This window comes from Rhipicephalus sanguineus, chromosome 1 (assembly GCF_013339695.2).
Source record: "Rhipicephalus sanguineus isolate Rsan-2018 chromosome 1, BIME_Rsan_1.4, whole genome shotgun sequence".
Lineage (NCBI taxonomy): Eukaryota > Metazoa > Arthropoda > Arachnida > Ixodida > Ixodidae > Rhipicephalus > Rhipicephalus sanguineus.
Genome location: NC_051176.1, coordinates 158,350,200 through 158,362,963, shown reverse-complemented (window position 1 = coordinate 158,362,963; position 12,764 = coordinate 158,350,200). Strand labels below are relative to the sequence as shown.

At 42.9% G+C, this 12,764-nt stretch overlaps 1 protein-coding gene across 1 annotated transcript in view; it reads right to left on the bottom strand.

Moving 5' to 3' along the window:
* The window catches only part of LOC119400896 (E3 ubiquitin-protein ligase UBR4), a gene marked incomplete at its 5' end in the record, with an annotated part of 438,348 nt that overhangs the window by 108,694 nt on the left and 316,890 nt on the right, over positions 1 to 12,764 (bottom strand). The window contains 1 exon segment of the mRNA XM_037667804.1: positions 3,325 to 3,497. Within this exon segment, the coding sequence (XP_037523732.1) occupies positions 3,325 to 3,497 (173 nt within the window).

Below are 12,764 nucleotides of genomic sequence, written 5' to 3'. Positions count from 1 at the left end.
GGCACAGAACAATCGGACGTAGTCATGGGCCGCGTGCATCGCGTGTAGTGAACAGCTAGACCTAGAGCAAGTCGAAACGTTTATACTGAACGGCGCCGCACAAATTATCTCACATCTGCGCAGCTGTCATGAATGTCTTCCCAGAACTGCTCACGGTTTAACATTTTATGACCAAGGGTGTCTAACCGCTTTGGGCTGTAATTATCAATTTGTAGGCCACACTCATAGTCAAAACTAAGGGTAATGTCCGTCTGCATGGCGCCACCAATGACCTCTGCTGTCCTCGACGTGGGAAAGCACTTTAGTAAAGTGGCAACAAAACATAATAAATTGGGCAGCTTCGGCCACTCATGGCTTAATCATGCCGCACCGCACGTTTCCTGGCTGTTGAAACGCTGAGGTAAAGGTCGAGATGATACAGGAAGACGTTATCTACGACGCCGAAAACATGTGATAGCGGGAAGTGAAATAAACGGCTCGGAAATCTGAGCTAACGTTTTACAAATGTTGTTTAGGCACAGTGTGCGTCGAATGAGGAAGATGGTTAGAGCGTACAATGCACGTAATGGAAGGGAAGCAAGCAGGCAGTGAGAAAAAACTGCATAACAGCGCGCCTGCTGATTGTGGCATTTAGTTTTAGATTAAGTTGCCCTTTGCTGCATACAGGTGCTTTATTCTGTGTGCAAGGAGAGTTTTGACAAAGTGACCTAAACCATGTGTTTGCGGTGTCTCGCGTGCTTTTGATTAGCGAATACTGGCGGGGTAAGTTGAGGTTGTAAGCTGCAAACTGCGTACGCGTTAGGCCTTTAGAGAGTGGCAGCAGCCCACCCCCGCACACGCTAGACACAAAGTTTGAGAATACATTTTTCTTGACGACAGGACACCAGAGCAAAGTTTTACTGCAGGAAAATCATTAAAACTAGATTTACGTGCAATGCAAGCTGATGACAACTATCAATCGCCCTGAAGTGAGCACACACAGCAAGGGTAATTTTGGCCCGTTAAATCTCGTGAACAAAGCAAATGAGGACATACATATTATCATGGTGTTTTCACTGACATAAGCGCTCTTCGACAAAAAAATGTCGTCAAAAATTAGGCCTCAATTTTTTCTTTATTTTTTGAAAATGTACTTTTTTGAAAAAAACTCGCTTGTTTAACTATTTTCTTCTTATTTTGCGCTACCTGTAGGAAAACGATCTTCCCTATAAATGTTGCAAAGGCTCCTTGAAATACTTGACACTGTTTTGAAGTTTCTGTGTGAAATAGAAAAGGCGCCAAGGCGCATCAAACTTGGCAAACTTTGTTGATTTGGACCAGGCTTGCCATTTTTTCCCCATTTTTTTATTTTTGAGGACGGCATAAAAAAGCATGGATGTAATTCACAGTAATGCCCATTAAAACCAACAAAAAAAATTTCGACACATCATTTATAGTTCACGTCAAATTCGGCCGTGAAATCCGAAAACATTGCAGTGAACAAAAACTGGAGGTCCGCGCCGCCACCTTCAAATATTTTTTTGGCACGCTGGGAGCGTTTCTCGGAAATAAAATTTTCGGTTCCATGCACTTTGAATGTGCCCACATAACATATAAAAAGCCCAGGCAAAACAAAAATATCGACCGGACAGGCATGTTCGATCTCTCGTGGAATCACCCTTTAAAAGGGCGGCAGCAGCCCACTTTCGCACACGCTAGAACCAAATAAAATCTGAGAACACATTTTTCTTGACGAAAAGCCACCACAGCAAGGTTTTGCTGCAGCAGAATAATTAAAACTGCGATTTACGCACAATGCAAGCTAATAACAACCATCAGTCGCACTGAAGTGAGCACACGCAGCAAGGGTCATTTTGGCCAGTTATATCTCGTAAACAAAGCAAATGAGGACATATGATATTAAAACCGTGTGTTCACTGACATAAGCGCTCTTCGATAAAAAATTGTCGTCAAAATTGAGACCGGAGTTTTTTTATTTTATTTTTTGAAAATGTACTTTTTCGAAAAAACTCGCTTCTTTAACTATTTTTTTCTTTTTTTTTGCGCTGCTCGTACGAAAATGATCTTCTGCATAAATGTTGCAAAGGCTCTTTTCTATAGTGGACATTGTTTTCAAGTTTCTGTTTGAAATAACAAAGGCGCCAAGGCACCTGAAACTTAGGACTCTTTTTTGATTTCGGCTGTGTTTGCCATTTTTTCCCATTTTCTTCTTTTTTAGGACGGCATTAAAAAAGCATGGATGTAATTCACAGTAATGCGTATTAAAACCAACAAAAAAAATTTTCGACACATCATTTATAGTTCGCGCTACATTCGGCCGTGAAATCCGAAAACATTGCAGTGAGCAAAAACAGGAGGCCCGTGCCGCCACCTTCAAATATTTTTTTTCGCGTGCTGGGAGCGTTTCTCGGAAATAAAATTTTCGGTTCCATGCACTTTGAATGTGCCCACATAACATATAAAAAACCCAGGCGAAACAAAAATAGCGACCGGACAGGCACGTTCGATCTCTCGTGGGATCACCCTTATTCTCCAGCCATTGCTCCTCCGTCGCAGCAAAGTGAGTTGAGTGAGTTTGGTGAACACACTAGCCGACAAGTGCGCTTTGCAGCGAGTGTCGGAAACCGTTCCCGTGTGACAGCGTGCGAATGACATTAGCAGCGAAGTGCACTCCCTCAAAGTGCACTTAAGTTGGCCCGTGTGAGGGGGGTGTAAGATTGGGAACCAACAGCTCATTAATCATACATATCACTAAATTGAGGTTTGTTATACAAAGCTTTGAATGTAGTGCAGATATCCATGACTCCGGCACATCATGTCGTAAGCTCTTTATGCTGGACACAGATCGTATATACAACAAAACCTCGCTATTTCAACCCCTGTTAAGTAGAAAAACTGGATGATTCAGACTTGTCTTTGAGAAGGATATCACCAGATGACAATAAATGCAGCTGCCACACAGTTTTTGTACAGAATAAAAACAGGGTTTGCAAGTTTACTGAGCTAATAAGCGTCTTGAACTGATTTAGTTGGCATTTGTTTGTTATGATACCCTCAATAATTCAATATTTGGTTATTTCAGACATTTTTCTCCAGTTTCATCAAATTCAAGTTAACGAGGTTTTACTGTTTGAGAAGCTCTTCAGGCCTTCACCGCCTTTCCTTGTACAAATGAAACCTGTCTGCCTATGCTATTGTAAGATGTCATGCACTATTGACCACTGCTTAGTTTGACAGCTGGCCCCAATGCTAGTCATGATGATGAGACTAGTATGTTTGAAGACAACAGTCCTCAAGTTAAGCAGGGTAGTAATTCTCACTTACCTGAAGGCCGCACAGTAGCCAGTTCCTCAATCGACTTGTCTTTGTTGCGTTTAGTGATGGGTGGGTCTGGTTTTATAATTGCTTGAAGTATTTTGAGACAAGGCAGTGTGATGCTCTCCAACACAATGGGGCTTTGGGAACTGATGCCCATTAGAAACAATCGCATCACGCACCTGCAAAAATGAATGCATATTTGCATTGAAACAGAGCTTACCATGCGAATGTAAAAGTTAATATCAAATTTTTAGGAACAAAATCTTTTTTTTTCCTCTCAAGTTTCACATTTCAAGGTGCACTTTATGCTATATTGTAGGTTTTCATTACTATGGTCAAGTACATACGTATTGAATTATTCTCAATATCGAATAGTTTGAACTTCCCCTTGCAAATACCATGCAAAAGTATAGACATGTCCTATGTGTATACTGAACTCACATTCACGTCCTCATTCGATGTAGGGACCAGGAATATATGTTCCATTTAAGGGGGGACATGGGTCCTGAAAGTTTGTTTTTAATTCTTTGTTGATTGAGATGAAACTTGTGGAGTTTATGCATATTTGTGTGCAGATTTCAAATATGCAATTATGTTTCTAGTCTAACATGTAGTTTTTAAAATATCAAACATTTCATATGATTTTTGGGAGCCCCAGTTTGCCTAAACTGAGAGAGTTACAAAGTAATTAAGCACATCAGAATGACCTGCAATGAGTACAGAGTGCAAGAAAACAAGAATGGATGTTCTAAACCCATTTGAACAAAAGTTATGGCACGATGAACATTCCAAATTAGTCTACTCCAAGCTGGGATTTCAGCCGCAAATATTCAACATGCCACAACTTTTGTTCAAATGGGCTTAGAACATCCATTCTTGTTTTCTTGCACTCTGTACTCATTCCAGGTCATTCTAATGTGCCTAATTACTTTGTAACTCTCTCAGTTTAGGCAAACTGGGGCTCCCAAAATGGCACATGGAATTCAAAAACTACACATTGTACTAGGAAACAAATTGCATATTTGAAATCAGCACACAAATATACATAAACTCAGCGAGTTTGATTTAAATTGGTAAAGAATTGTAAAAAAAGTTTTCAGGCGCAGTGTCCCCCCTTAACAGGAGTATCGTTTACTGATAGATAAACAAGGGTGCAAAATGAGAGTACGAAATCGATCACATTAGAGACAGTTGCTCCATTTAAGCAGACTTTCCATTTAAGAAGAGAAATGGCACTTAAATGTTTTTTATTTACTGATTGACTGATGAAACTGCAGAGTTTATTTATATTTGTGTGCTGATTTCAAACGTGCAATTATTTTTCTTTATAATGTGTAGTTTTGAGAATAAAACATATTTTATGTGCTGTTTAAGGAGCAAGATTTTTCCTGAACTGAGAGAGTTAAAGTAAATCCACATATCACAATAATTTGTAATCAGAACTGTGTGCAGTACAACAAAAATGGATGTTCTAAACCCATTTGAACAAAAGTCATGTTATGTCAAACATTCGTGAGCGATATCACAGCTTGACATTGACTTGTGAATGTTCAACATACCATAACTTTTGTTCGAACGGGTCTATAACATCCATTTTTGGTGTACTGCACACAGTTCTGATTCCAGATTATTGTGATATGCTGGCTTACTTTGTAACTCTCTCAGGTTAGGAAAAATCTTGACCCCCAAATTGCACATGAACTATCTTGTATTTATTTTAAGAACGACACATTATACAGAAAAATAATTGTACATTTGAAATCAGCACACAAGTATACATAAACTCAGCAAGTTTAATCGAAATCGCTTAAGAAATAAAAAATATTTTAAAAGCAGTGACACCCCTTAAGAGATTTTTTACCGAGAGTCTACTGTATTGAGCACGACAGTGTGCCCCTGCAAGTGTGCTTCTCCTGACTAAAATGCTACCACACGTTATCGGAAACATTCATGCGGACAAGACTGCAATGTTTAATTCATGCTTTGAAACAGGGCATTGTGCAGGGCTTAACCCTTCGGGGGCCTTGTACACATTTTTTGTACACAACTTGTTTTTGCTAGTTGTGTTGACTAGTGGCTAAGAAAGAGCGAGATACATTAAGGATTCGATGAACCACCAGCGTAATAAATGTGTCTCCATTTAATTTCATCTTGCAGTGTACTGTTGCATTCAGCAAAGGGATCATATGCAACATGTCCGACCAGTCTTTCGATGTGCGGCTTTCTGTGTCACATCAAGTGTACTTTTTCATTGCTCAAAATCAATATAACTGCAAACAAAATTGCACTATATTTCTAGCCTGAAATCTGATTCTATTTATGCAAGAACAGAACATGAATGACTTCAGGTGTGGGAGAGCACGCGCGCCCATTTCCTTTCCTTAAGGCTGGCGCGATTGCGAACTGACGGCGGTAGCCAAGGGACCACTAGGAGAGGAGCACCGTCGCCCTTTCCGGACAACCCCTTCTTTCCCGCCGCTCCTCGCGTCAATCCTCGCATCCCGGCTCGCGGGAAAGGGAACTCACCCTGCGAGGGAAACAACCCTCGCGGTGGGGAGGGACACGGGAGGTGAACAAAACTGCCGACCAGGCAGAGAGACGGTCTCTCGTGCCCTGCTGACCTGCAAGGTAACACCTCACCGCCCCGAGACCCGCCAGCCGATCATCGACCGAAGGTGTAAGCGTTACCCTTTGTTTTCTACGAGAGCGGACTATCCCTCTACGCGACCTTTACGCGTTATTGCTAACGTAGCAATAAAGTGTTGTTTGTTGTTCTAGCCTGTTGCCTTATTCGCCCGAACCCGTCGTAGCTGCGATGACGCGCGCTACGGGAAGGGGACGTTGACACGGTACGACTGGCTGGGACCGGAGCTAGGCTTCTGCACCAGCCGTGCATAGAGCGGACCCCCTCACAGGATAAATAGATACTTAATTACAACTTAATTAACAGTAATTACTACGAAATATATAAATTTTTGCATCGTTGATAAATGAACGTATTATGACAATATTTCTGTTGCAATAGAATATCGAGTATTTTGAAATAATGCGTAAATTTGATGCATTTTCAGGCAGTTCTTCATAGGTTGCACCTGAAAGGGTTAAAGAAAAATGGACAAGGTGTATGTTTCAAAATATGTATGGCTCAAGTCCAGCACATGTATTTGACAAGAAGGCCTGGAATAAAAATAATAAAATGAGCATGTATGCATTCGACGAAGCCTCAGTCAAACAAGTTTGTAAATTCTCACTTTTCATGCCATAAGGAGACTGTCCAAAGTGTGCAGAGTTTTAGATAAGCTTCAGATAGGCATAACTGACAAACTACGTTACTAAACAGACGAGGACAGAAGAAAAGATTATCGTGGAATAACTAATAGGTTTGGAAAAGAAGATAGTGGCATGAGCGCTACTTACGACTAAAAGGTTATATGAAGAAACAACAAGAATATACACAAACACCGACCTGGCCACAAGTACACCGCACATGCGCAGCAGAAGCCATCTGGGTGATAAACAAGTTAATATCCATGCTATGATCGTGGCATCATAATCTAACTAAAACAAACAAGACAAGACGTAAAATCCTAGTTTGAAAAATATCATACAATAATCCAAAATGACAAACTCATTCAAGGATTGTAACTCTCATATTAAGGACAACAGACGACTAGCTTATAAATCTTTCCCCTTTGCTACTAATATAAAAGGTTTCCATAATCTTCCTTGTGCTTTGGTCATGATGCCAGAACAAAAGATTATTTTTTCTGCTATCTGTAGGCACCTACGTAGACTGTAATGAGAAGGCCTGAATATTTGAATGATGACAAGTGCTCTTTTGCTCTAATCACACAGTGGTCAGCTTGGCTGACATAATAGTAAATTATAAAAATAAATAAGCAAAAGCAGCCATATGACAGTGACAACCTGTAAACAACAGGTGATTTACAGCAAACGTATCTATTTTTTAGCGCCTCGGAACATTTACTGCATAAGAGGGCCCGAAAATTTTCAATGCTAATGGGGACAAATGGTGTCAAGTTTATTGGGAGCGGAGAAGATCATGCACACCCTGTACCTACTTTCCACTTTCTTTGAGCAATGCAAAAACTTGTGTACTTTAAGGCACCACAACTACCTAGTCTTTTTTCACAGCACATGTGCTCCTTTGATTTTGGTACCTTACCGTTACCTTTTACTCACTTTACCAAATTATGACAGGCCCTCGAGATTTCGTTGTCATAACCTGCCAACAGTAGTCTTTGAATCTGGCTCAGGTAACTCTCAATAAGCGCATGTTGTCTGCTGGAGCACAGTGTGCCGTAAACAATATTGGTTTTTGCAACCTTAGAATGCTCTAAGAAAAAAATTAAGACTGTCTTTATTGAGTGGATCTTATATAACAAACATGAATGGCCCTCCCAAAACCTGTGGATAAAATCCAGGAATTCAAGTTTTTAGGCAGGTAGCTCAAAGTTAAATTTTAAACCACTGCTACATTCCCTGAAAATCTAAAAATATCACCCCGCCACCACCCACCAAAATAATTGTGGCTACGTCCTTGCCTCCACATCACCAAGGTGAAATGCACTTCCTGGACCAATCACATCAGTGGGTCTGTCTCTAACTGTGGCTTCTATGCAGACTTCTGCCAAGCTTTCATTTCCTCTGCTTTCACACTCTGAACTTCACCATTATCAAGTTACCAGTATAGATGAGAGAACTACAGATATACAAAACCAAAAAAAGACCATCTGCTTTTCCTTCTGTGCACAAAATGCCTGCAGAGTGTAAACATATTTCGAGCTTCATGCATCCCTACTGTGAGAGCTGTGCATCACTACTGTGATTGTTTCTTGACAACTGTAGCCAGTTGAGAGGGTTGGTAAAGCTGCATGGTGACTGATAAACAGCACTCAGAAAAGAAAAGGAAAAAAAGAAAGAGTAACAAGTGCTGTAATGTCTTTCGTAGAGATGGAAGCATACTGCAAATACCCTTTCACTGCTTGCTGTTTGTTGAAACTTAGCCATAACATTTTAAAAACGCGATAAAATTTAAGCACTTTTCTTATGTTACACATGACACTCATACTAAGTTTTCCTTTTACAGGCACCAAGTGGAATTATCACTTTAGCAAATATTTTTACTGCTTATTGAAGATTCACTGACTTCATTCTTTCAGGATTTTGTGAACATGCACTGTGCTCTATAGTTGAAGCAATAATTATCTGTGCCACAAAGATAAATGTCTGTGGACTACTCACAAAATAATCACATAACAGTGGACAAAATTTCTACTGCCGTTTACATTGGTTGTACTATATAAGATTGTATAGCTGTTTTCTTAAGTCTGAATGAATGATGGGTCAGAAATAAGGGCCTGAGAGAGAGAGAAAAGACTTTAGCTCATTAAAGAGTCAGCACCTTTAACCTTTGTTAACAACTTGAACATAAACTAAACCCTCACATTATACAGCCAATATTAGGGTCTATGAAATCTAGTAATACTACCATCATGTCTGCCTCGTAAGTAGAAATTTTTGTATATCTGGTGAAAACTAGCAACTGGAACACAGAATCACTTGCACCCTCTAAAGGCCTAGATATAGTCCAGCGCGCTCAGCGCACAACGTCACGCGGGACGAGGTCCGCTACACGACGCCGGCTACGCCAGCCAGCTCCGTGATTTTGCACTCTACAGTGGCGCGCGCGTGCCGCGCGAAGCCAGCGCCATCTGCTTGAAAATTCGCTCACTTTGACAGCTTCGGCAATCAGCTGATTCAGTGGCGCATGCGCAGTTTCCACCTGACTCCGCGGCCACGCCGGCCCGCTGTTTTTGGTTTTTGCGCGCGCTTTTTGGTTGACACACGTCGTGTTTTTTCTCGCTATGTGCACTGTTTGACTTTGCATCGGAAACGACTTTCCTCACAAGCATTGCATTCAACGCTCTGGGAGCCAGAAAATAGCTACATTGGTTGCATCAGAAACGGAAGCAGATCATGTATGTACGTACATACGAGAGCGAATTCCGCAGGCTTCCCAGGCGTTCGTTTTCCCCTCCGTGTCGCAGCAGTCCATGCTGTTGCTGGTCTACACACACATGTGATTTATAATCTCTTCGAGTAGGTGCGCAATCGTGTCATCGTCGATCAATGTGGAGTAAAACTCGGCCGCACTTTCCGAACGCGGGCCACACGCCGCCATTTTGCCGACCGTCGCTGCCGCGCGCAATGCATTGTGGTCTAACGCCAGCCGCGTGGAGCGCGTGAAATAGGAACAGCTCTAGTTCCGCGCTGGCCACGCAGAGCGCGCCGAATGTCACCGGGTGCGCCAGCTACGCCGTGATGCCAGACTAAGTTCTCCGGTTTTGGCCGGCGTAGCTTAACCGCGTCGCGCGTGGTCGCGCGTGCACGCTACGCTGGACTATATCTAGGCCTTAAGCAGGACCTGCGACAAATGATAGGCAATGGAATTTAACTTAGTCCAGTAAAATCTCATTACAAAACATGGTTACAAGAGACCCTTGGTTATAAGAAACATTTTAGTTTGGTTGGTTTTATTAAGTTTACCATTTTACAACACTGCATACAAGAGACATAGTTACAACGGACACTCAGTTTAAAGCAGCATTCTTTAGGTCCTCAGAGTAAATTCTTCAATAATTCAAAGAGAGACAATGTAGACATGCTCACGCAATGCGGCCCACGTTGTACAGTCAACGTCCGATTTTTCGGACTCCCTCGGGACCGCGAAATCGTCCGAAAAAACAAATTCATGCTTTTTTATTCCGCTCAAGCGGTTAAATCGCTACAGCCACGTCCGAAATAGCTTTAATGCCTCCCAGTACAATTATCAGGCATTTTTGGTGCACGCCCAGGCTCTCGCAAATACATTCGGCACCTGCCGCAAACTCCACTTAAACTACGTACGTGCCAACCGCCACTTTTGCATTTCGTGATGAGCGCCGCTGATAACAGCAAAGTGCGGAATAGATTACGGCTATCTCGCATGAAGCGTTCGTAAACGATGACGCGGAACACAAGGACTGTGGCGGAAGAGTGGACGACTTGTACTGCTTTCCCCGATGCGTGTGTGCATGTAAACGGTGCGCACACACATCACCGAATCGCCGCCGATATGCAGCATTTGCTGCCATGTCAAGCCTATTGTTTCTAGTTGTGTGCAGCACGTCGCCAACTAAGCTGACGCCGTCTGTTTACTGTTGCTGTATCGTACGCACACATTTATCATTAAAGGGTTCGTGATGCGCACTTAGTTCCTGACCGCACACGGGCGCGGCAATGGCGAACTGGTTTCGTCCGTGAATGCAACGCGTCTATGCGGCACACTTAGCGGTCTCGCACAAAGGGGCAGCAGGAATGGCGGCGCGGCGCATTTGGGTTCTCGCCTACTAAATGCGTGCAGTACGCATGCAACTGAGCTAGGCCACGTGCACTACCGAGCAGTTAACTTAAGATGCTTATCGTAAGGGTTGTCAGCGATTAAGCCGTACTGGCGCGTTTGCCGGCTGCCGCCATCACGCCTCCGTGCATTACCGCTGCTTATGCGCAACATCGCCGCACGGCGCCGCGATAGCGGCCCCTTTGAATTTCTGGTCTGCTTCACCCCATAACGTTTCGGCATTGCGGCAAAGCTGACTTTCGGACTCTGCTACTGTCTCGAACAGATCGACTCGCAAAAGCGCTAGTTCGAACCTACGAGATGATAGACGCGGCAGAGGTGGGGGCTTCAAATAATGCCTTTCGGAACTGCAATTTGGGCAGAAAGTCCGAAAAATCGGACGCTGGAAAGCTTCAGCATCCGAAATTTCGGACGTTCTAATACATTGACGTCTATGGGGCTGGTGACGGTGCCGCGAAAGCGTCCGAATTTTCGAGCATGTCCAGAAAATCGGGCGTCCAAAAAATCCGCAGTTGACTGTATTAACCACTATGCACTCAAATTTTCATTCCCTTGGCCTAAGAATGTAAAAAACTCTTTACATGATGGGAGAGGGGCCTTGTATGGAAGATCCTATGGAAAACTGCTTTGAAGGTGAAGCTTGAGCTTGCATCCAAAAGTTTCACAATTTCTGAAGAGTATGTGTGTGCTGATGTGGGCCTCGTGTGCTCCAAAGAGCTTATAGATCATGCAATCCCCGTGGAAGTAAATGGTGCATGTGCCCTAAAGGATTAACCAGAGGAGGAGGACATTGCAGGGCAGAAAATGTCAGCAATTCAGGCGATCACCTTCAAAGAGCACTTCAAAGGCAGTGTGGAAGGCTTGCGAAGTGAAGTGCTTTATCTCCAGAAATTAAGAATGATTTTTTTAAGTTATCCTGAGCAATTTCCCACAGATACATTTAAAGACTTTGACGCTGACATACAGTAAAGTAATGTAGTCCTGCTCCTCAGTGCCCTTTAGAATTTTTGGTTATGAGAGACATGTTTCTCAGGTCCTCTGAATGTCTCTTGTAATAAGGTTTTACTGTACATAGAACTGTCGCGCATCTTAATTTGTCAAAATGTGATGATTTTTTTCTTCTCTGTTAAAATCATCTGCCATTGCAATGGACTTGAAGTTCCGTTTTAGTTGTTTATAATTTCAATTATACAAAGCTAGGTGCTGCAAACACTTTAGCTTCGCTAGCTGCCCCGGAGGCCCCGTAGTAATAATGCTCGGCTGCAGACCTGAATGCAGATTCGATCCTGGCTGCGATGGTCATATGATAGAGGGAAAATGCCGAAGGGGCCTATGTACTGAGTGATTTTGGTGAACGTTAAAGGGTCGCAGGAGGTCAAAATTTAGGGGTGTGCGAATATTCGAAATTTCGAATATTTTTCGAATAGTGCTTGCTATTCGATTCGATTCGCACTGGAATTTTACTATTCGAACTTCCCAAAAACAAATACAGTCAACGTCCAGTTGAAAGTGACCCCTTCAGATTTTCAATATGCTTCACCTCATTACACTCTCGTATTGCGGCAAAGCTGCCTTTCAAGCTCCGTTACGGTCGAACTTTGCCCAGAGACAGTCAACGTCAGATTGAAAGTGACCCCTTCAGATTTTCAATAAGCTTCACCTCATTACACTCTCGTATTGCGGCAGAGCTGCCTTTCAAGTTCAGTTACGGTCGAACTTTGCCAAGACACAGTCAACGTCCAATTGGAAGTGGTCCCTAGATTTTCAATATGCTTCACCTCATCACACCCCGGTATTGCGGCAAAGCTGCCTTTCAAGCTCCTTTACGGTCGAACTTTGCCAAGATGATGATGATGATGATGACAAACTTTATTTATGTACAGGCAAAGCTCCTGTGGATTGCCCTGTAGGGGCCTTGCTGATGGTCGGGGCCCTTAGTCCAGGGCTCCACTGGCTCTTGCCATCCGCTCTGCTCTCTGAACGAGCCTGATCTGGTCGTCGAGGGCCGGGCTGGACAGCAGTG